Source organism: Lissotriton vulgaris, chromosome 6, assembly GCF_964263255.1.
Source record: "Lissotriton vulgaris chromosome 6, aLisVul1.2, whole genome shotgun sequence".
Taxonomy (NCBI): domain Eukaryota; kingdom Metazoa; phylum Chordata; class Amphibia; order Caudata; family Salamandridae; genus Lissotriton; species Lissotriton vulgaris.
Genome location: NC_141694.1, coordinates 120,567,086 through 120,592,809, shown reverse-complemented (window position 1 = coordinate 120,592,809; position 25,724 = coordinate 120,567,086). Strand labels below are relative to the sequence as shown.

General features: G+C 46.4%; 1 protein-coding gene across 1 annotated transcript in view; it reads right to left on the bottom strand.

Moving 5' to 3' along the window:
* Positions 1-99: 99 nt before the first annotated feature.
* Positions 100-25,724, bottom strand: part of SLC4A1AP (solute carrier family 4 member 1 adaptor protein) — a 137,043-nt gene continuing 111,418 nt past the window's right edge. The window contains exons 13-14 of the mRNA XM_086926093.1: positions 18,506-18,578; positions 100-889 (exon numbers count right to left, since the gene is read on the bottom strand). Coding sequence (XP_086782219.1) covers positions 840-889; positions 18,506-18,578 — 123 coding nt within the window. The 3' untranslated portion in view covers positions 100-839. The remainder of the gene's footprint in view (positions 890-18,505; positions 18,579-25,724) is intronic.

Here is a 25,724-nt window from a genome sequence, read left to right as displayed (position 1 = left end):
AATCTTATTGGAAAGGGGATTATCTTCCAGGTGGCACCATTCCATTTAAAACAAACTGGTTTCTATCTGCAAAGTAGTGGTACTAACCAACTGCAAGTACAGGATTGGCATTATTTTTTTATTTTTTTTTCTTGTTGACGTGGAAAGAGGTGCAGGATCTGAGGTCCACCGGTGGTCTTCTAAACCACCCATCACCAACTGAACAGGCAGTGAATATCTGAAGAGATCGCCCATGCCATTGGTCCACCACTGCAGGTCCCAACTAGCTACAAACGACTGCTTCTCGACATCTCAGACTGGCAATCAGATATGGGATGATATTAACAAAGTCCATCCTAGCATTTTGGTGCATCAGGATCTATTTATTTATCTATTTACATAATATTAAAATAAGCAGTGTTGACCGGAGTTCAGTCACTGGCCAGACCACCACCCTGGCAAGTGAAACCCGAACACAGGACCTGGCAGCTGGGTCCATGTAAAGTGCAGGGTACATTTGGGAATAGTGCAAACACAAGCTCTTCCAACAAATCTACCCATATAGTTTTTGACAGAGTTCATACGTTTAGTTGTTGATCATTTTGTATCCAGTAACGAGAACGTAAGCATAGAACGATGTGTACACTGCACAAAGCACAAGACCAGAATATGGTTGGGGTTCGGCGGCACTCGAGTCCAAGAGTGTCATTAAAAGTCATACAAGAGTTGAAGTCACGGATCTCCCATCCTTCTAACACCATCACAGACACTGATCCGGTTCAACAAGGCGGAGGATCCATACCCGCAGAAAACACCCGAATACAACCATCCAGACAATCAGACTTTGATATCGATGGCATTTAATATCCATATTTCTCGTTTAGATGGGTCCTGCCATCCCCACTTTGCCCTAGAAGGAGAAAAAGACAAAAAATCATATTTGCAAAAAAACATGTTCAATTTCAAACAAACACATCACTGTCAATTAAAAGACAAATCTATCATGAAAGGTTGAGACATCTTGGTGTAAAAGAGCAAGACTTTATTGGCCAAAGGCCAGATAAGCACCAACGGATACCAAGAGCTAGTTATAAAAATCACCAGCAATTCTCAAAAGTCCCTGCCATGTTGGCGGAAGAGATACTCTCAGCTCTGCGGAAAGTGTCCGATACCATCATATCTGCGCACACTTGTCTACCCTACAAAAAAATATTTTCCATCTTGGAAAGGAGACTTTTAGAAGGCTATTTGAGACTTATTTAAGGAACTATTCTTGGGAACGGTCATGTGAGGTTGATGGCTATAGTTCCAAGACTGTGAAAGATGCATGGACAGCTGGAGTTCAGGTCTGACCCTCCTATGACAAATGTGTCCCAGTGCTTCACTGGTATGAGTGGCTGCCGGAGGATTCCAGTAGCACTGTTTTTTTGGCACCCCGGCAGGTGGCAGTCCAGCCTGGTTGAATCTCTCATTAAACTGGACTCTCAGGCTGGCTGGCCCCGAGTGGGAGGCTGGTACTGGAGAGAGTCCTAATCGCTGAACGTTTAGGGTCTCCATCCAGTACTACTATTGACTGTCAGGGCATTCCACAATGCCCACATTTACATGTGGACATTTGGAATCAGACACATTCAGGAATCAGACGATTAGGCTTCAATACTCCACTGAAACTGGTTCCATAATACATCTGCAACCAGAGGTTTAACACCTTCCATGGGTGTAGGCTTACTCATTTCAAATAAACACATCTGCAACCAGAGGTTTATGACCTTACATTAGTGTAGGCTTACTCATTTCAAATAAACATCTGCAACCAGGGGTTTACGACCTTCCATGGGTGTAGGTGTACTCATTTCAAATAAACACATCTGCAACCAGAGGTTTATGACCTTACATGAGTGTAGGCTTACTCATTTCAAATAAACACATCTGCAACCAGAGGTTTATGACCTTCCATGGGTGTAGGCTTACTCATTTCAAATAAACACATCTGCAACCAGAGGTTTATGACCTTCCATGGGTGTAGGCTTACTCATTTCAAAAAAACACATCTGCAACCAGAGGTTTATGACCTTACATGACTGTAGGCTTACTCATTTCAAATAAACACATCTGCAACCAGAGGTTTACAACCTTCCATGGGTGTAGGCTTACTCATTTCAAATAAACACATCTGCAACCAGAGGTTTATGACCTTCCATGGGTGTAGGCTTACTCATTTCAAATAAACACATCTGCAACCAGAGGTTTATGACCTTACATGAGTGTAGGCTTACTCATTTCAAATAAACACATCTGCAACCAGGGGTTTATGACCTTACATGAGTGTAGGCTTACTCATTTCAAATAAACACATCTGCAACCAGGGGTTTATGACCTTACATGAGTGTAGGCTTACTCATTTCAAATAAACACATCTGCAACCAGAGGTTTACAACCTTCCATGGGTGTAAGCTTACTCATTTCAAATAAACACATCTGCAACCAGTGGTTTATGACCTTCCATGGGTGTAGGCTTACTCATTTCAAATAAACACATCTGCAACCAGAGGTTTATGACCTTACATGAGTGTAGGCTTACTCATTTCAAATAAACACATCTGCAACCAGGAGTTTATGACCTTCCATGGGTGTAGGTGTACTCATTTCAAATAAACACATCTGCAACCAGAGGTTTATGACCTTCCATGAGTGCAGGCTTACTCATTTCAAATAAGTACATCTGCAACCAGAGGTTTACGACCTTCCATGGGTGTAGGCTTACTCATTTCAAATTAGTACTTCTGCAACCAGAAGTTTACGACCTTCCATGGGTGTAGCTTTACACATTTCAAATAAGTACATCTGCAACCAGGGGTTTACGACCTTCCATGGGTGTAGGTTTACACATTTCAAATAAGTACATCTGCAACCAGGGGTTTACGACCTTCTATGGGTGTAGGTGTACTCATTTCAGATGCGTACATCTGCAACCTGAGGTTTACGACCTTCCATGGGTGTAGGTTTACACATTTCAAATCAGGACATCTGCAACCAGGGGTTTACGACCTTCCATGGGTGTAGGTGTACTCATTTCAGATGCGTACATCTGCAACCTGAGGTTTACGACCTTCCATGGGTGTAGGTTTACACATTTCAAATAAGGACATCTGCAACCAGGGGTTTACGACCTTCCATGGGTGTAGGTGTACTCATTTCAGATGCGTACATCTGCAACCAGGGGTTTACGACCTTCCATGGGTGTAGGCTTACTCATTTCAAATAAGTACATCTGCAACCAGGGGTTTACGACCTTCCATGGGTGTAGACTTACTCATTTCAAATAAGTACATCTGCAACCAGGGGTTTACGACCTTCCATGGGTGTAGGTGTACTCATTTCAGATGCGTACATCTGCAACTTGAGGTTTACGACCTTCCATGGGTGTAGGTTTACACATTTCAAATAAGGACATCTGCAACCAGGGGTTTACGACCTTCCATGGGTGTAGGTGTACTCATTTCAGATGCGTACATCTGCAACCTGAGGTTTACGACCTTCCATTGGTGTAGGCTTACTCATTTCAAATAAGTACATCTGCAACCAGGGGTTTACGACCTTCCATGGGTGTAGGCTTACTCATTTCAAATAAGTACATCTGCAACCAGGGGTTTACGACCTTCCATGGGTGTAGGTGTACTCATTTCAGATGCGTACATCTGCAACCTGAGGTTTATGACCTTCCATGGGTGTAGGTTTACACATTTCAAATAAGGACATCTGCAACCAGGGGTTTACGACCTTCCATGGGTGTAGGTGTACTCATTTCAGATGCGTACATCTGCAACCTGAGGTTTACGACCTTCCATGGGTGTAGGTTTACACATTTCAAATAAGGACATCTGCAACCAGGGGTTTACGACCTTCCATGGGTGTAGGTGTACTCATTTCAGATGCGTACATCTGCAACCAGGGGTTTACGACCTTCCATGGTTGTAGGTGTACTCATTTCAGATGCGTACATCTGCAACCTGAGGTTTACCACCTTCCATGGGTGTAGGTGTACTCATTTCAGATGCGTACATCTGCAACCAGGGGTTTACGACCTTCCATGGGTGTAGGTGTACTCATTTCAGATGCGTACATCTGCAACCTGAGGTTTACGACCTTCCATGGGTGTAGGTTTGCACATTTCAAATAAGGACATCTGCAACCAGGGGTTTACAACCTTCCATGGGTGTAGGTGTACTCATTTCAGATGCGTACATCTGTAACCTGAGGTTTACGACCTTCCATGTGTGTAGCATTTCAAATAAGGACATCTGCAACCAGGGGTTTACGACCTTCCATGGGTGTAGGTGTACTCATTTCAGATGCATACATCTGCAACCTGAGGTTTACGACCTTCCATGGGTGTAGGTTTACACATTTCAAATAAGGACATCTGCAACCAGGGGTTTACGACCTTCCATGGGTGTAGGTGTACTCATTTCAGATGCGTACATCTGCAACCAGGGGTTTACGACCTTCTATGGGTGTAGGTGTACTCATTTCAGATGCGTACATCTGCAACCTGAGGTTTACGGCCTTCCATGAGTGTAGGCTTACTCATTTCAAATAAGTACATCTGCAACCAGGGGTTTACGACCTTCCATGGGTGTAGGTGTACTCATTTCAGATGCGTACATCTGCAACCAGGGGTTTATGACCTTACATGAGTGTAGGCTTACTCATTTCAAATAAACACATCTGCAACCAGAGGTTTATGACCTTCCATGCGTGTAGGCTTACTCATTTCAAATAAACACATCTGCAACCAGAGGTTTATGACCTTCCATGGGTGTAGGCTTACTCATTTCAAATAAACACATCTGCAACCAGAGGTTTATGACCTTACATGAGTGTAGGCTTACTCATTTCAAATAAACATATCTGCAACCAGAGGTTTACAACCTTCCATGGGTGTAGGCTTACTCATTTCAAATAAACACATCTGCAACCAGAGGTTTATGACCTTCCATGGGTGTAGGCTTACTCATTTCAAATAAACACATCTGCAACCAGAGGTTTATGACCTTACATGAGTGTAGGCTTACTCATTTCAAATAAACACATCTGCAACCAGGGGTTTATGACCTTACATGAGTGTAGGCTTACTCATTTCAAATAAACACATCTGCAACCAGGGGTTTATGACCTTACATGAGTGTAGGCTTACTCATTTCAAATAAACACATCTGCAACCAGAGGTTTACAACCTTCCATGGGTGTAGGCTTACTCATTTCAAATAAACACATCTGCAACCAGAGGTTTATGACCTTCCATGGGTGTAGGCTTACTCATTTCAAATAAACACATCTGCAACCAGAGGTTTATGACCTTACATGAGTGTAGGCTTACTCATTTCAAATAAACACATCTGCAACCAGGGGTTTACGACCTTCCATGGGTGTAGGTGTACTCATTTCAAATAAACACATCTGCAACCAGAGGTTTATGACCTCCCATGAGTGCAGGCTTACTCATTTCAAATAAGTACATCTGCAACCAGAGGTTTACGACCTTCCATGGGCGTAGGCTTACTCATTTCAAATTAGTACTTCTGCAACCAGAAGTTTACGACCTTCCATGGGTGTAGCTTTACACATTTCAAATAAGTACATCTGCAACCAGGGGTTTACGACCTTCCATGGGTGTAGGTTTACACATTTCAAATAAGTACATCTGCAACCAGGGGTTTACGACCTTCTATGGGTGTAGGTGTACTCATTTCAGATGCGTACATCTGCAACCTGAGGTTTACGACCTTCCATGGGTGTAGGCTTACTCATTTCAAATAAGTACATCTGCAACCAGGGGTTTACGACCTTCCATGGGTGTAGGCTTACTCATTTCAAATAAGTACATCTGCAACCAGGGGTTTACGACCTTCCATGGGTGTAGGTGTACTCATTTCAGATGCGTACATCTGCAACCTGAGGTTTACGACCTTCCATGGGTGTAGGTTTACAAATTTCGAATAAGGACATCTGCAACCAGGGGTTTACGACCTTCCATGGGTGTAGGTGTACTCATTTCAGATGTGTACATCTGCAACCTGAGGTTTACAACCTTCCATGGGTGTAGGTTTACACATTTCAAATAAGGATATCTGCAACCAGGGGTTTACGACCTTCCATGGGTGTAGGTGTACTCATTTCAGATGCGTACATCTGCAACCAGGGGTTTACGACCTTCCATGGTTGTAGGTGTACTCATTTCAGATGCGTACATCTGCAACCTGAGGTTTACGACCTTCCTTGGGTGTAGGTGTACTCATTTCAGATGCGTACATCTGCAACCAGGGGTTTACGACCTTCCATGGGTGTAGGTGTACTCATTTCAGATGCGTACATCTGCAACCTGAGGTTTACGACCTTCCATGGGTGTAGGTTTGCACATTTCAAATAAGGACATCTGCAACCAGGGGTTTACAACCTTCCATGGGTGTAGGTGTACTAATTTCAGATGCGTACATCTGTAACCTGAGGTTTACGACCTTCCTTGTGTGTAGCATTTCAAATAAGGACATCTGCAACCAGGGGTTTACGACCTTCCATGGGTGTAGGTGTACTCATTTCAGATGCGTACATCTGCAACCTGAGGTTTACGACCTTCCATGGGTGTAGGTTTACACATTTCAAATAAGGACATCTGCAACCAGGGGTTTACGACCTTCCATGGGTGTAGGTGTACTCATTTCAGATGCGTCCATCTGCAACCTGAGGTTTACGACCTTCCATGGGTGTAGGTGTACTCATTTCAGATGCGTCCATCTGCAACCTGAGGTTTACGACCTTCCATGGGTGTAGGTTTACACATTTCAAATAAGGACATCTGCAACCAGGGGTTTACAACCTTCCATGGGTGTAGGTGTACTCATTTCAGATGCGTACATCTGTAACCTGAGGTTTACGACCTTCCTTGTGTGTAGCATTTCAAATAAGGACATCTGCAACCAGGGGTTTACGACCTTCCATGGGTGTAGGTGTACTCATTTCAGATGCGTACATCTGCAACTTGAGGTTTACGACCTTCCATGGGTGTAGGTTTACACATTTCAAATAAGGACATCTGCAACCAGGGGTTTACGACCTTCCATGGGTGTAGGTGTACTCATTTCAGATGCGTACATCTGCAACCTGAGGTTTACGACCTTCCATGGGTGTAGGTTTACACATTTCAAATAAGGACATCTGCAACCAGGGGTTTACGACCTTCCATGGGTGTAGGTGTACTCATTTCAGATGCGTCCATCTGCAACCTGAGGTTTACGACCTTCCATGGGTGTAGGTGTACTCATTTCAGATGCGTCCATCTGCAACCTGAGGTTTACGACCTTCCATGGGTGTAGGTTTACACATTTCAAATAAGGACATCTGCAACCAGGGGTTTACAACCTTCCATGGGTGTAGGTGTACTCATTTCAGATGCGTACATCTGTAACCTGAGGTTTACGACCTTCCTTGTGTGTAGCATTTCAAATAAGGACATCTGCAACCAGGGGTTTACGACCTTCCATGGGTGTAGGTGTACTCATTTCAGATGCGTACATATGCAACCTGAGGTTTACGACCTTCCATGGGTGTAGGTTTACACATTTCAAATAAGGACATCTGCAACCAGGGGTTTACGACCTTCCATGGGTGTAGGTGTACTCATTTCAGATGCGTACATCTGCAACCTGAGGTTTACGACCTTCCATGGGTGTAGGTTTACACATTTCAAATAAGGACATCTGCAACCAGGGGTTTACGACCTTCCATGGGTGTAGGTGTACTCATTTCAGATGCGTCCATCTGCAACCTGAGGTTTACGACCTTCCATGGGTGTAGGTTTACACATTTCAAATAAGGACATCTGCAACCAGGGGTTTACGACCTTCCATGGGTGTAGGTGTACTCATTTCAGATGCGTCCATCTGCAACCTGAGGTTTACGACCTTCCATGGGTGTAGGTGTACTCATTTCAGATGCGTCCATCTGCAACCTGAGGTTTACGACCTTCCATGGGTGAAGGCTTTATCTTTTCAGAATTTCAACAAAAACTTGCAGGCGACGCTTGAAAACCTGTGCCAGTCGCAGATTTAAAGGTCTAATTCTTGAAAGGTTTTGTGAGTTGCATTTTGTTTCGCATGTGAGAAGTTTTGCATTTTGCACGAGAAACAAAAAACATCAGTTCAAGTGTAAATGCACTTGCTAACTTTTCAGTTTTCTCTCCAATTTTTATCTTAGGGAAAAACCCTGTCACCAACACTCCTTCCATGGGTGTAGGTTTACACATTTCAAATAAGGACATCTGCAACCAGGGGTTTACGACCTTCCATGGGTGTAGGTGTACTCATTTCAGATGCGTACATCTGCAACCAGGGGTTTACGACCTTCTATGGGTGTAGGTGTACTCATTTCAGATGCGTACATCTGCAACCTGAGGTTTACGGCCTTCCATGAGTGTAGGCTTACTCATTTCAAATAAGTACATCTGCAACCAGGGGTTTACGACCTTCCATGGGTGTAGGTGTACTCATTTCAGATGCGTACATCTGCAACCAGGGGTTTATGACCTTACATGAGTGTAGGCTTACTCATTTCAAATAAACACATCTGCAACCAGAGGTTTATGACCTTCCATGGGTGTAGGCTTACTCATTTCAAATAAACACATCTGCAACCAGAGGTTTATGACCTTCCATGGGTGTAGGCTTACTCATTTCAAATAAACACATCTGCAACCAGAGGTTTATGACCTTACATGAGTGTAGGCTTACTCATTTCAAATAAACATATCTGCAACCAGAGGTTTACAACCTTCCATGGGTGTAGGCTTACTCATTTCAAATAAACACATCTGCAACCAGAGGTTTATGACCTTCCATGGGTGTAGGCTTACTCATTTCAAATAAACACATCTGCAACCAGAGGTTTATGACCTTACATGAGTGTAGGCTTACTCATTTCAAATAAACACATCTGCAACCAGGGGTTTATGACCTTACATGAGTGTAGGCTTACTCATTTCAAATAAACACATCTGCAACCAGGGGTTTATGACCTTACATGAGTGTAGGCTTACTCATTTCAAATAAACACATCTGCAACCAGAGGTTTACAACCTTCCATGGGTGTAGGCTTACTCATTTCAAATAAACACATCTGCAACCAGAGGTTTATGACCTCCCATGAGTGCAGCCTTACTCATTTCAAATAAGTACATCTGCAACCAGAGGTTTACGACCTTCCATGGGCGTAGGCTTACTCATTTCAAATTAGTACTTCTGCAACCAGAAGTTTACGACCTTCCATGGGTGTAGCTTTACACATTTCAAATAAGTACATCTGCAACCAGGGGTTTACGACCTTCCATGGGTGTAGGTTTACACATTTCAAATAAGTACATCTGCAACCAGGGGTTTACGACCTTCTATGGGTGTAGGTGTACTCATTTCAGATGCGTACATCTGCAACCTGAGGTTTACGACCTTCCATGGGTGTAGGCTTACTCATTTCAAATAAGTACATCTGCAACCAGGGGTTTACGACCTTCCATGGGTGTAGGCTTACTCATTTCAAATAAGTAAAGTAAAGTATGAAGTCTTATATAGCGCGCGATTACCCTGGGGCATCTCGGCGCTTGCATAGGGAACCCGTCCTGGTATTCCCCTGTGAGATAGCCCTGGAAGGGTATCCACAAGGTGAAAGCCAGGCATCCCGCCGCGAGGGGCCGTTGTGGAGATTAAGCAAGCTATTGCCCAGAGTCGCAGAGTGTGAACCCGTGAGCTGAGAAGGCACCGGAGCGAGAATTAACGAGTCCGCGGAATTTTTGAGCCCAAGACCCGCCGAGGCGGGGAATTGAACCCTGGTCCCGGACCGAACTCAAGCTCCAGGTCTGCCGCCTCTAACCCCTGAGCCACACTTCTCCACTAGTACATCTGCAACCAGGGGTTTACGACCTTCCATGGGTGTAGGTGTACTCATTTCAGATGCGTACATCTGCAACCTGAGGTTTACGACCTTCCATGGGTGTAGGTTTACAAATTTCAAATAAGGACATCTGCAACCAGGGGTTTACGACCTTCCATGGGTGTAGGTGTACTCATTTCAGATGCGTACATCTGCAACCTGAGGTTTACAACCTTCCATGGGTGTAGGTTTACACATTTCAAATAAGGATATCTGCAACCAGGGGTTTACGACCTTCCATGGGTGTAGGTGTACTCATTTCAGATGCGTACATCTGCAACCAGAGGTTTACGACCTTCCATGGTTGTAGGTGTACTCATTTCAGATGCGTACATCTGCAACCTGAGGTTTACGACCTTCCTTGGGTGTAGGTGTACTCATTTCAGATGCGTACATCTGCAACCAGGGGTTTACGACCTTCCATGGGTGTAGGTGTACTCATTTCAGATGTGTACATCTGCAACCTGAGGTTTACGACCTTCCATGGGTGTAGGTTTGCACATTTCAAATAAGGACATCTGCAACCAGGGGTTTACAACCTTCCATGGGTGTAGGTGTACTAATTTCAGATGCGTACATCTGTAACCTGAGGTTTACGACCTTCCTTGTGTGTAGCATTTCAAATAAGGACATCTGCAACCAGGGGTTTACGACCTTCCATGGGTGTAGGTGTACTCATTTCAGATGCGTACATCTGCAACCTGAGGTTTACGACCTTCCATGGGTGTAGGTTTACACATTTCAAATAAGGACATCTGCAACCAGGGGTTTACGACCTTCCATGGGTGTAGGTGTACTCATTTCAGATGCGTCCATCTGCAACCTGAGGTTTACGACCTTCCATGGGTGTAGGTGTACTCATTTCAGATGCGTCCATCTGCAACCTGAGGTTTACGACCTTCCATGGGTGTAGGTTTACACATTTCAAATAAGGACATCTGCAACCAGGGGTTTACAACCTTCCATGGGTGTAGGTGTACTCATTTCAGATGCGTACATCTGTAACCTGAGGTTTACGACCTTCCTTGTGTGTAGCATTTCAAATAAGGACATCTGCAACCAGGGGTTTACGACCTTCCATGGGTGTAGGTGTACTCATTTCAGATGCGTACATCTGCAACCTGAGGTTTACGACCTTCCATGGGTGTAGGTTTACACATTTCAAATAAGGACATCTGCAACCAGGGGTTTACGACCTTCCATGGGTGTAGGTGTACTCATTTCAGATGCGTACATCTGCAACCTGAGGTTTACGACCTTCCATGGGTGTAGGTTTACACATTTCAAATAAGGACATCTGCAACCAGGGGTTTACGACCTTCCATGGGTGTAGGTGTACTCATTTCAGATGCGTCCATCTGCAACCTGAGGTTTACGACCTTCCATGGGTGTAGGTGTACTCATTTCAGATGCGTCCATCTGCAACCTGAGGTTTACGACCTTCCATGGGTGTAGGTTTACACATTTCAAATAAGGACATCTGCAACCAGGGGTTTACAACCTTCCATGGGTGTAGGTGTACTCATTTCAGATGCGTACATCTGTAACCTGAGGTTTACGACCTTCCTTGTGTGTAGCATTTCAAATAAGGACATCTGCAACCAGGGGTTTACGACCTTCCATGGGTGTAGGTGTACTCATTTCAGATGCGTACATCTGCAACCTGAGGTTTACGACCTTCCATGGGTGTAGGTTTACACATTTCAAATAAGGACATCTGCAACCAGGGGTTTACGACCTTCCATGGGTGTAGGTGTACTCATTTCAGATGCGTACATCTGCAACCTGAGGTTTACGACCTTCCATGGGTGTAGGTTTACACATTTCAAATAAGGACATCTGCAACCAGGGGTTTACGACCTTCCATGGGTGTAGGTGTACTCATTTCAGATGCGTCCATCTGCAACCTGAGGTTTACGACCTTCCATGGGTGTAGGTTTACACATTTCAAATAAGGACATCTGCAACCAGGGGTTTACGACCTTCCATGGGTGTAGGTGTACTCATTTCAGATGCGTCCATCTGCAACCTGAGGTTTACGACCTTCCATGGGTGTAGGTGTACTCATTTCAGATGCGTCCATCTGCAACCTGAGGTTTACGACCTTCCATGGGTGTAGGTTTACACATTTCAAATAAGGACATCTGCAACCAGGGGTTTACGACCTTCCATGGGTGTAGGTGTACTCATTTCAGATGCGTCCATCTGCAACCTGAGGTTTACGACCTTCCATGGGTGTAGGTGTACTCATTTCAGATGCGTCCATCTGCAACCTGAGGTTTACGACCTTCCATGGGTGTAGGTTTACACATTTCAAATAAGGACATCTGCAACCAGGGGTTTACAACCTTCCATGGGTGTAGGTGTACTCATTTCAGATGCGTACATCTGTAACCTGAGGTTTACGACCTTCCTTGTGTGTAGCATTTCAAATAAGGACATCTGCAACCAGGGGTTTACGACCTTCCATGGGTGTAGGTGTACTCATTTCAGATGCGTACATCTGCAACCTGAGGTTTACGACCTTCCATGGGTGTAGGTTTACACATTTCAAATAAGGACATCTGCAACCAGGGGTTTACGACCTTCCATGGGTGTAGGTGTACTCATTTCAGATGCGTCCATCTGCAACCTGAGGTTTACGACCTTCCATGGGTGTAGGTTTACACATTTCAAATAAGGACATCTGCAACCAGGGGTTTACGACCTTCCATGGGTGTAGGTGTACTCATTTCAGATGCGTCCATCTGCAACCTGAGGTTTACGACCTTCCATGGGTGTAGGTGTACTCATTTCAGATGCGTCCATCTGCAACCTGAGGTTTACGACCTTCCATGGGTGTAGGTTTACACATTTCAAATAAGGACATCTGCAACCAGGGGTTTACGACCTTCCATGGGTGTAGGTGTACTCATTTCAGATGCGTCCATCTGCAACCTGAGGTTTACGACCTTCCATGGGTGTAGGTGTACTCATTTCAGATGCGTCCATCTGCAACCTGAGGTTTACGACCTTCCATGGGTGTAGGTTTACACATTTCAAATAAGGACATCTGCAACCAGGGGTTTACAACCTTCCATGGGTGTAGGTGTACTCATTTCAGATGCGTCCATCTGCAACCTGAGGTTTACGACCTTCCATGGGTGTAGGCTTACTCATTTCAAATAAGTACATCTGCAACCAGAGGTTTACGACCTTCAATCAATCAATCAGTGACACTTATAGAGCGCGCTACATACCCGTAGGGTCTCAAGGCGCTGGGGGGGGGGGGGGGGGGGGTGCCGCTACTGCTCGAACAGCCAGGTCTTGAGGTTCTTCCTGAAGGAGAGGTGGTCTTGGGTCAGGCGCAGGTCGGGAGGGAGGGAGTTCCAGGTCTTGGCGGCCAGGTAGGAGAAGGTCCTTCCTCCTGTAGTCGCTCTTCGGATGCGGGGGACGGCGGCGAGGGCGTGGTTGGCTGATCGGAGGTGGCGTTTGGGAGCGTAGAAGTTGACTCGGCTGTTGAGGTAGCTCGGGCCTTGGTCGTGTAGGGCTTTGTGTGCGTGGGTGAGGAGGCGGAAGGTGATTCTCTTGTTGACGGGGAGCCAGTGAAGGTCTCTCAGATGTCCGGAGATGTGGCTGGTTCGTGGGATGTCGAGGATGAGTCTGGCTGAGGCATTTTGGATCCGCTGGAGTCTCTTCTGGAGCTTGGCGGTGGTACCGGCGTAGAGGGCGTTGCCGTAGTCCAGTCGGCTGGTGACGAGGGCCTGGGTGACGGTCTTCCTGGTCTCTGTGGGGATCCACCAGAAGATCTTCCGTAGCATGCGTAGGATGTTGAAGCACGCCGAGGAGACGTTGTTGACTTGCCTGGTCATGGAGAGGGAGGAGTCCAGGATGAAGCCCAGGTTTCGTGCATGGTCTGTCGGTTTGGGTGCGGTGCCCAGGGCGGGAGGCCACCAGGAGTCGTCCCAGGCGGAGGGTGAGGAGCCCAGGATGAGGACCTCCGTCTTGTCCGAGTTCAGTTTCAGGCGGCTGGTCGTCATCCACTCGGCTACCTCTTTCATCCCTTCGTGCAGATTGGCTCTGGCGGCGGCGGGGTCGTTGGTCAGGGAGAGGATCAGCTGGGTGTCGTCGGCGTAGGAGATTATGCTGAGGTTGTGTTTGCGTACGATGGCCGCGAGGGGGCTCATGTAGACGTTGAAGAGGGTGGGGCTCAGAGATGATCCTTGGGGGACGCCGCAGATGACTTCGGAGGCCTCTGACTTGTACGGTGGTAGGCGGACTCTCTGTGTTCTTCCGTCGAGGAAGGAGATGATCCATTCCAGCGCCTTGTCCTGGATTCCGATGTTGCTGAGGCGCCGTACTAGGGTGCGGTGGCAGACCGTGTCGAATGCCGCGGAGAGGTCTAGGAGGATGAGGGCCGCTGTTTCTCCATTGTCCATCAGGGCTCGGATGTCATCGGTGGCGGCGATGAGGGCGGTCTCGGTGCTGTGTTTGGCTCGGAAGCCGGACTGTGAGGGGTCGAGGGATCCGTTCGTCTCGAGGAAGGCGGCCATCTGCTTGTTGACGGTCTTCTCGATGACTTTGGCTGGAAACGGGAGAAGCGAGATGGGGCGGTAATTCTTGAGGTCGGTGGGGTCCGCTGTTGGTTTCTTGAGTAGAGCGCTGAGTTCGGCGTGTTTCCAGCTCTCAGGGAAGATGGTGGTGTCGAAGGAAGTGTTGATGATGTCTCGCAGGTGGGGTGCGATGACAGCGTCGGCCTTGTTGAAGACGTGGTAAGGGCAGGGGTCGGTCGGTGATCCGGAGTGGATGGAGTTCATCGTGCGGATGGTGTCTTTGGTGCTGATCGGGGTCCAGGCGTGGAGGGTGGTGGTGGGGGGTGGTTGTTCGGTCATGGTGTGCGTTGGTTGGTTGTTGAAGCTGCTGTGTATGTCCGTGATCTTGTTGTGGAAGTATGAAGCGAGGGAGTTGCAGAGGTCTTGCGATGGGGTGACGTCGTTGTTTCCTGCGCTGGGGTTGGAAAGCTCTTTCACGATGTTGAAGAGTTCCTTGCAGTTGTATGCGTTGTTGTCCAACCGGTCCTTGAATGCTGTTTTCTTGGCGGCGCGGATCAGCTGGTGGTGTTTCCGGGTGGCAAGTTTGTAGGAGGTCCTGTTGTCCGGTGTCGGTTCCCTTTTCCAGACTTTCTCGAGGGCTCGGCAGTTCTTCTTGGAGCTCTTGAGTTCATCGGTGAACCATGGGGCCTTCTTGCTGCCGGGTCTGCGAGGCGGGGTCCTCAGCGGGGCGAGTTCGTCCGCGCAGTTGCTGATCCACTTCGTGAGGTTGTCGGCGGCCTGGGTGGGGTTCGCTGAGCTGGCAGGGGGGTGCTGGCTCAGGGAGGTGGCGAGCTGGTCTGCTGTGATCTTGTTCCAGCTTCTACGGGCGGCCTGTTGCTGGTGATGGTGGGTCGTCGTTCTCTTGAAGGTGAAGTGGACGCAGCTGTGGTCCGTCCATTGAAGCTCTGTGGCGTGGCTGAAGTCGATGTCTGTGCTGGATGAGAAGACGGCGTCGAGTGTGTGTCCGGCGAGGTGGGTGGGGGTGGACACCAGTTGCTTGAGTCCCAGGTTGGCGAGGTTGGCGAGCAGGGTGCTGGTGTTGCGGTCGTTGTTGTTCTCCAGATGGAAGTTGAGGTCTCCCAGGAGGATGTAGTCAGCGGAGGGGAGGGCATGCGGGCTGACGAAGTCGGCGATGTCCTCGCTGAATTGCGTGCGTGGTCCAGGGGGTCGGTAGATCAGGGTGCCTCTGAGGGTGGTGTTCGGGTTGGTGTGGATCTGGAAATGCAGGTGTTCGGCGCTGGTCAGGGTGTTGTCGGTGCTGGTCGTGAGACGGATGGTGTTCCTGTGGATGATGGCGATGCCTCCTCCCATCTGGTTGGCGTTTCGGTCCCTCCGGACGATCTTGTAGCCCTCTGGGATAGCGATGGCGATGTCGGGAGCTGAAGAGGCGTTCATCCAGGTCTCCGTGAGGAAGGCAACGTCAGGGGCTGTGGCGTCTAGGAGGTTCCAGAGTTCGATGGCGTGTCTGTGGATGGAGCGGGTGTTGAGCAGGATGCACTTGAGGTGGGTGCTGCTGGTGTTCGACTTGGCGGGTGCTGGTGCGGGGCTGGTCCGGATGCAGGAGAACTTGCAGGCGTGGCAGCTGAAAGGTCCGTGGGTACGTCTTGGAGTGGCTTGATGGCATTCTGGGAGTCGGCCGGTGTTGAGAGCGGTGAGGGTGGCGGCTGAGTACATCAGGCGGGTAGGTCGGGATCTTCGTGGGCCAGGGGTCCTGGCGCTGGGCGCGGTCCGGTCGCGGACGGGCGCAGACGGGCTTACCTTTGGCGCGCCTTCGGCGCACAATCGGCGCGCCCGCTGCGCGTGACCGCTGCGCGTTCGCACGGTCGCCATTTAAGGCGAAGTTCGCGGGTGGGCGGAGCAGCTGGGAGGCGGGAGCGGGGAGGGTTACAGAAGAGAAAAAAGGGGCGGGGACAAGCGGCGGTGGCGGGAAGGGAGGGCGGAGGGCGGCGAGGTAGGCGGACAACAAGGAAGGAAGCAAGAACACGGGGAAAATACAATTTAAAACAAAACAGGCACAAATAAACGAAAAAACAAGGGCAAAAAGAGAGAAAAGCAAGGCAGGCACAAATTAACGTCAAAACAAAGGGCAAAAACAACCGCAGCGGCGGCAGCCGGCAACCGGCAAACGAGGCAGCAGCGAGGCAGAGGGCAGGCAAGGGGCACACGCAGCAGCTGGTGGCCGTGCGGCGCGGGGGTGTCCCACAAGTGGGTCACACTCACCTGCGTCGCACGGTCGCCATTTAAGGCCAAGTGCGCGGGTGGGCGGAGCAGCTGGGAGGCGGGAGCGGGGAGGGTTACAGAAGAGAAAAAAAAAGGGGCGGGGACAAGCGGCGGTGGCGGGAAGGGAGGGCGGAGGGCGGCGAGGTAGGCGGACAACAAGGAAGGAAGCAAGAACACGGGGAAAATACAATTTAAAACAAAACAAGCACAAATAAACGAAAAAACAAGGGCAAAAAGAGAGAAAAGCAAGGCAGGCACAAATTAACGTCAAAACAAAGGGCAAAAACAACCGCAGCGGCGGCAGCCGGCAACCGGCAAACGAGGCAGCAGCGAGGCAGAGGGCAGGCAAGGGGCACACGCAGCAGCTGGTGGCCGTGCGGCGCGGGGGTGTCCCACATGGGTGAAGGCTTTATCTTTTCAGAATTTCAACAAAAACTTGCAGGCGACGCTTGAAAACCTGTGCCAGTCGCAGATTTAAAGGTCTAATTCTTGAAAGGTTTTGTGAGTTGCATTTTGTTTCGCATGTGAGAAGTTTTGCATTTTGCACGAGAAACAAAAAACATCAGATCAAGTGTAAATGCACTTGCTAACTTTTCAGTTTTCTCTCCAATTTTTATCTTAGGGAAAAACCCTGTCACCAACACTCCTAATTCCATTACTGTTACCAACCTGTTAAGAAATGTACTCTTGACGTTAACAGCAGTAATCTCCAACATTGCTTCTAACCTGAAGAGAGAAGTTTGAGAGTCGAAGGCATTTTGAAAAAGTCTCTAAAGATGTACAGCTAAGTATACACTTGAAAAATATTCAAAGTGTTGATCAGATGCAAAGAAAAAGACATGCCGCTACCTGAGCCTTGGCGAGAGCTCTTCATTCATGTGTTTAAATCTGCCACTTGGACTACCTTGGCATGTTCAAGTAGCCGAGGTGCAGGAGGACTACAGAGAGATGGGGCTGTTGGACTCAGAGTGAAATAGCAGACATTCATAGGAGTAATCTGAGAAAGTTCTGCAACTAGCAGGACGGGGATGTGGAGTATGTCACTGCTGATGGAGCAACAACCCGCAGTCCTTCCAGCGTCAGTAGAAAGCCAATGTGCTAGAGCAGCATCTTCTTCGACTGGATTCATATCCTTACAGACTACAACTGGGAAGGCTGAAGGCTGGAAATTTAACCTCTGCAAATCTTATCAATATGAAAAGGTGGTAAGTGAACTGCTGGCCAGACAGTTTGGATACTAATACTGCCTGCACAGCTGAAAGCCTTCAGTGAAAGCTGCCTTTGATGCTGATTCACATCATGCACCACAGGTGACTTCTCTTTTTCAAAGGTTTAACAGTGGTCAATATATTCTTGCTTTTCTTTGGAAATCGATGAAGTACGCAAATGGGAAGGCATTTGTATTGCTGCAAAGTTAAGAAAGCGAAGGGAGAGAAATGGGAAGGGAGAGAGGGGAGGGAGACAGAAGATGAGCGGAAGAGAGGAGGTGCGGGGCAGGCAGGAAAGGTAAAAGGAAGTCAGTCCAGAAAGAGAGGGAGACCATGGAGGGGGAGAGAAAAGAGACCTTTCTTATTCACTCAGCCAGTAGTATGAACTTAGACAGAAGGTCAAGAGGCTATTTTATTTTTGGACTACTTTAGAAAGTGCAGGTATGCAGCTTGGTCACTGCAGTCCAGACTTCCTTTATAATGAAGTTTTTAGGCATGTTTGGCATGAAAGGTCATCAATGAAATGCCTCAACTCAACCAATAACTCACCCGCAGGGGGTGTCCAGACGCAGTAGTCGGGGTCATCCTCTGGGTAACGTTTGGAAAGGACATTGCTTGGAGGCTGCAAGAGAACAAATTACAGCTCATCACTTTAGGCCACTCCTTATATTAATCTCATAAGGATCCAGTAAATGCAAGCAACAAGAGGTAATGAAAACAGTGTGGTCTTTTTTATACAAACCCACACAATTAGCATTAATGCACACAGGCAACAGTACTCAAAAACATACTTAGACAAGCATGTACACACAGACAACAGGACTGCAGGCACACATACAGTCACAGACAACACACAACAGCACATACAATCACAAGTGGATAGACCTAGAGCTGTATCAGTATAGGTGGAGATAAACAAAAAGATGGTTGGTTGGTTCCTGGTGCTTAAATGTATAAAGGTGGCTTTGTGTATGAGGCTGAATGAACGTGGGTGAATTAACAGGAAGATATATGGGTGTGGGTTGTCGGATAACTACAGGAATGGAGATGGACAGTGGTTGGTTTGTGGCAGATTGAATGTATTCAATATATGTTTTTCCACAGTCAGGGCATAATCCCAGTTGGATGTTAGAGTACTTTACAAAATAATTTATGAAGATTATTCAACCGAGATGCACAAAGAACTATCAGAAAAGGGAAACACGCGCTGTAAGTATAAAACACTTCTCAGAGATACAAGAAGATCAAATTTGGAGGTTTTTGCAGGTACCAAGTGCAGCATAAAGTTTAGCTCCTGGTACCTAGCAAAATAGATGGGTTGAACAGAGCTATGCCTGGTATTTAGGTATGGAGAGTACCACTGGTTCATGTGAACTGACAGTATATACATGGCTATAGATGGATGTGTAGGTGGATGAATGAAAGCATGGGTACATACTGTCTGACGGATGGACGACTGTATAGCTGAGAGAAAGTATGCTTGACTTCAGACGCATGGGTGCTTAGATGTGGGTGGAAGGCATGTGAATACATGTAAGTGTGAGTGAATACATGGGTGTTTGTGGAAGCATCTGTGGAAGTCGAAACATGAGTGAATATATGTGAGTGGTTGGAAGGATGCACTGGTAAGGATGAATGGATGTGGACTGATGGATGAATGAACATAAATTGATGCAGAGGTTTGAGTTAATACATTAATCTATGCATAGGTTAGTTGGTAATGTAAGAGTGGTGGGTTGGGTGTGGACCCTCATTTTAATGCTCTCCGTTTCATTTTTCACTATTTTTGACTTCTTGTTGACCCGAAGCCCATAAGGCCCCATATCAAGTCCACTACTTCCAGATTATATTTTTCCTGTCAGCGTAGTATATGACTCTCTTTTCTCTCAGAGATCGCTTTAGGCAACCCAAGTGCTGGGAAGGGCCTGGTGCTGAGCAAACTCACACTTCCATTATCAAAGGTGAGCTTGCTCAGCCCCAGGCCCTTCCAACACACCTGCATGGGGAAATGGCTCTAACTTTGGACCAAGCCCCAGGAGGGACAGTCTGGACTTGCATGCGCAATCCATGAGCTGACCATACTATAAATAAGCACCAGGATTGGATGAGAACCCCGCATTTGAAAGGGTACATCCTCCCTGATTGGCCAGTGCTGGGTATCAGAAGGAGCTTTCTTCAACAATGCTGTGTTCACCGGTTGACTCTACTGGAGTGGAGGTCCATTGCTCCAGAAGATATAAAGAAAAAGAAATATACCAGAGTTGGTCTACAATGGATTATAACAAAATGAAGACAGAGCACAAAACCAATAGTAAAGACTGACCACAGAAAGTCAGTAGTGTTTTTTAATTATCAAAATGTAGTATACACAGAAGCAATCAAATTGGCAAAAGCATTAAAATGCTTAGTAATATCTTGCAGTGTTGACACATAGTTGTCATAAGATAACAGTTGACACGTGTTTCGTCGCAGACCGACTTACTCAAGGCTGTTGATGAAGTAAAGTACAACAATTTGTAATGGTATAAGGTGACAACACGAAAGAGCATTGAGTATATCTACGTTGCATTAGTAATAGAACTAAATCATATTTCGGCATAGCAGGAACCGAACCATAAAGAAGTGCTCGAATGGTGGAATGGGTGATCAGAGATGTGCCCAATAAGATTAAAAAATGAATGAAAGTAGAGTAAATTCAAAGGTTACCCCAATTGATCAGCATTTCATGATTCAAGTGAAAAAAGAATGAGACAAGAGGAATAAGAAAAGAAAAAGCTAAAAAAGTGAGACTAAATACTGATGTGCATCACAGAGAAGTCCACCTACTTAACACATTGCTGTGTACCTATAAAATATCAAACCAAATCCCACTGAAAAAGCAGTGAGTAAGGAGCCGAGAGAAGAAGAAATTCGATCAACCAGAGAGTAGAAAGCAGTTCAAAATACCTTCAAATTTAGATCACAAAATCCTGAAGTCCAACAGGATTAAAGGCTCAAACAACGTACATCAAAAAGTAATCGATAGGGTGCATGTCCATAGATACCGAGACCTAACAGTAAACAAAAAGTTAAATAGCGCAGTAACACTATATAGTATAATCATGTCAGGAGAACCCAGTTGAGAGCATTGCAAAAGTATCTACATAGGCCTACCTCTACAAGATATCGAGTAGATCAAAAGTCACAAATGACCGTCTGTGTTTCTTCAGAATCAACGCATCAGTCGCATTCAAATCTGTAAGTATTCTTAGGGCTTCCCCATCATTAGTTAAAACCTTTAGAGATAAACATCCATATAGTTCATGCAAACTGTCATGCCACTAACTCGATTGAAAACCCAGTAAGACAACCTAGGTAACTAACTCAAAGATGCCAAAATTGTGCACCGTTCCTCAAATGGCAATTCAGAAAGTTAAGAAAATCCGAGTTACTCACATTAAATTGTGGCTAACCCACTAAGTTCCCAGTCTCTAACATAGGTTTGCAAGAGGCAATCTCAACATCTTATTCTTAATTGGGGACTTCAAAGTACAAATTCTTGAAGTTGAAAATCCCACACTCCTAGCATCGTATGTTGGATAACCCACCAGAGTCACAATTAGTGTATGGGTTTACGGAAGAACAATTAAATTAAACCATTCTGAGTTAGGGAATTAACAGAACGTAACTACTCAAGTGAGAGAGAGAGAGAGAGAGAGATCACTACACCAACATGATAGACAATCAAAAGGGTAGAGTTACAGCGGATCCACAGTTAGCTTACAATGATCCATGTAAATTAACTTGGAAAAACAGACATAGTATAAAAAAGACAAAGTCTTACTGGATATGGTTAATATAGTGGAATCACCGTTATGGTAGACGGATAATCAAACCCACGTTTGGCGTTCTAATATTTAATCTCCAAACCGTCCTGACATCTAGCGGGACAACAAAAACGAAGTAGTAATTAAACTCCGCCCTCCGTACACAGCAAGTATGAGAGCAGTCACTCTCCCAGTTCACCCGCATATACAAACTTCGTTAAGATTATTAAAGTTCTCTCTCTGCTTACCTGCATGAGTGTAAGGTCCATCTCAAGTAGTAAGGCAGTACGTCACATCACTCTCCCACAAACGCAGTTGTAGTTCCATGGCGAATAAAACAATTACTCAGAGAATAAGGAAAATAATAGCTCCCATACTGTTTACATAAGGTGCTTGGCATTAAAACACCTAATCGTGCTTCGTAAAAGACGTGTCCCCCTAATATCCTGTTTGGTATTACGAGTGAGGGACATAACACCAGGAGTGGGTATAGAAATATAATTTGAACCAACAATTCCCGAATTAGACAAAACATCTAATAGTAGGAGAGTATCCATATAGTGCAATATCGCCAATGTAGAAATACAATGGTTATCTCGACCTGATCACGAGTAAGCACTTGGGCATTGAAGAGTCAGTTTCTAAATAGCACCTATGGGCGAATTGAGGAATCATGATAATAGTGCAGATATTAGAGTATTATACCATTGCGATAAGTAGTCCCCAATAGTATGAATCACCACAAATTAATCGGTAACCGCAACATAGGGGTAAATCATCCCCAATAAAGTCGTAAGACCTCAAGTAGTAGCGCAACCCTTCGTAAGATAAGAAATAAGCGCGTTTCATGAGGGAGACACTAAAGAAACAGAGAATAAACCAACCACCAACACCCATGTGGAAAGTCCACTGAAAAGAATACAACAATATTAGTAGCTAGAAAGTTCTTAACTTCGCCTGATATCAACACAATATATCGTTTTGATAACAGGGTATATCACACATCAGTACCTGGTCCCTTTTGGTCCCACATGACTTCATGAAAGTGGCAAAATCATGAAATATAATAAAAATGTGGACCCAATTTAGACGATAAATGACAGCCAAAAATTGTAGCCAGTCTTAAGAGCAAAGATCCGAAAAAACAGATAATACATACAGGTATTGAAGCCAGTCTTAAGAGCAAGGATCAGAAAAAACAAGTGATACAAACAGGTGCAACATGATACTTAAATGGTTCACTCTTCAGTCCAGCTATACAATAGTCATTCCAATCATATAATACCATCCAGCCCACTGTGGTTGTTAATTAGCAGTTACTAGGCCATATGTGTTACGAGTGACAATAGTCCCATTTGAGCACTCATATTTGGATTCAGAAGAGTCATAAGCTCAACGAAATTTAATAGATAAATTCTACTCCTCAGAACATATGTTTAGCAATACACCCAAAAGACATTATGCTGATTTGGACATTGAGGTTAGTCCCTGAGAAAAACATACATTTCTCTATGAGTTCTGAGCGTTTCTTAATGCTAATACATAAAACATTCAATTTACGTACCACCTACAGAAGGAAGAAATCAGTTTCCTTGACCTGAAATTGTATATGAAGGATGGGTCCATCTTGTCTGCACTATATAGGAAACCGACTGCATGCAACGCAGCATTGCATGCAGATACTGCACATCCAAGATCAAAGATAAACTCCATACCATTCAGAGAATTTACAAGGTTAAGGCAAAATTGTAGTGAAGATGCAGTCTATGATAAAGAAATCCAGGCATCACTGACTAGATTCAAAACAAGGGGCTATTATGAGAAAATACTGACTAAAGCGAAGAAAAAAGCTCTTGGTCTGAATCGAGGTCACCTACTTACCTATAAACCAAAGGCGAAAAAGAATAGTAGATATAAAGAGAAAGTCTCTGTGGTCACCACCTTTAATTTAACCAGTAACATCTTTTACAAAAATTCTATTCAAATATTGGCATGTTTTACGTTGGATTCCGATATTAACAAGGTCATCAATGAGAAGCCTAATGTCATCTATAAGCGAGGTCAGACTCTCAGAAATATTCTTAATCCTAGTTTTTATAACCCGAGGCACCATGCAAGGGGTCCAACTTGGTTGGGGACACCTCCATTGGGTTTTTACAAATGTGGTTTTTGTTCCATTTGTCCTCATTCCCTTGATAGGACTAAACCTTTCAGGTACAATACAGACAGAACACAAAATTAAGTGTTTCATGAATTGCAACACCAAATTTATGGTATACTGTATTGTTTGTGTATGTAAAGAAATGCACGTGGGGAGCACAATTAGACCTGTAAAGGAAAGGATACAGGAGCATTTACAAGCCATTAAAAATGCTAATTTGAACTATCCACTGGCAGTGCACTTTAACGCTACACACGATCCAGCAGAAATTTCCAAGATCAAATTTCATGGACTTGAGAGTATCACAGACAATTCAGGGATACAGAGTTCAACAACTGCGCAAATTGGAGGCTTCTTGGATATGTAAATTGAGAACTGTTGACCAGGGATTGAACCCTGATAAGGAAATGTATGTTTTTCTCAGGGACTAATCTCAATGTCCAAATCAGTATAATGTCTTTTGGGTGTATTGCTAAGCATATGTTCTTCACAACCAATTTTATTGAGCAAATGAGCAATAAAGAACGTGGCACCCCCAAGACCGGAGATCACCACGACGACATCAGTACATTAAATTACATAGGCAGCAAATGTCCAAGCAGGTCTTAAGAATAGGCTCAGTATGAAAGAAAACCCCCCCACCCCGCCCTACCCCCCAACCCCGACCCCCCAACACCCAAACTCCCCCCCTCCACCCCCCAACCACACGTGTACTCATAGCAATAGAATAAAAAGGTGTAGGTGCAGCGCGACTGGAGCGTCGCAGAATCGGGCCAACAATGTCTTTGCCATCAAATGTCCTCCTCTCGCTCCGCTGGGGGATCCAGTGATAGACCCCGGTAGTCGGCCCATCGCTTCCAAATTTTGTAGTGTTTGCGCGGGCAGCCCCTCGCCTCAAAGATCGTCCTTTCCAGGCCCATGAAGTAGTCCAGCCCAGCTTTCCACGCAGACAAGGGGGGGGCCCTCACCGCCTTCCATGCCCGGGCCAGGTCCCGCTTGGCGACAAGCCCCAAGAGCAGCAAATGGCGCTTATATATGTTCCCACCGATGCCATCCATGACGTGCAATACTCCCAGCCGATGGGTGCGGGGAAGGTCCCAGCCCAGGACCTCGGACAGACAACTCCACACACCCCTCCAGAAACCAGACAACCGACCACACAACCACACAGTATGGAGCAGGGACCCAGGCACCGCCCCACAGGGCAAACATTCCGGGGACGCAATCAACCCAGCTTTCCACAACCGTTCACGAGTATAGTAGGCCCGATGCAAGTATTTAAATTGGATGAGTCGGAGCCGGACAGCAATGGCGGTTCCACGTGGGGATTCTAGCGCCTCCCTCCAATCGTCCTCATCGAGGGGGCCAACGTCCACCTCCCACGCCGCCCGAAGAGAGTGTAGGGTAGAGGAGCAATGAATAACCAGCGTCTGGTATATCCGGGAAACCTTTCTGTCCCCTAGATCCCCCATAAACACTTTGGCCTCAACCGGACTGAACTCCGGTAAGGAGTCCAGATTGGCGATGCTCGGGGTGAGGGCATGGCGTAGCTGCAAGTAGCGGAAAAACTGGGACTGAGGCATTTGGAACTCTGTGCGGAGTTCCTCGAACGATTTGAGCGTAGTGCCGGACATGACCTGGACCAGTAACGTGATACCTATCGTTTCCCAGCCCTCAAAGCCGGCCAGGGCCGCCAGCTCCGGGAGCAGACCATTGTGCCAGAGCGGCGTTTCGGCCGTTAACTTGCCCCACCAACCCATGCGGCGCAGGGCCTGCCTCCACACAGCAAAGACCACTCTAG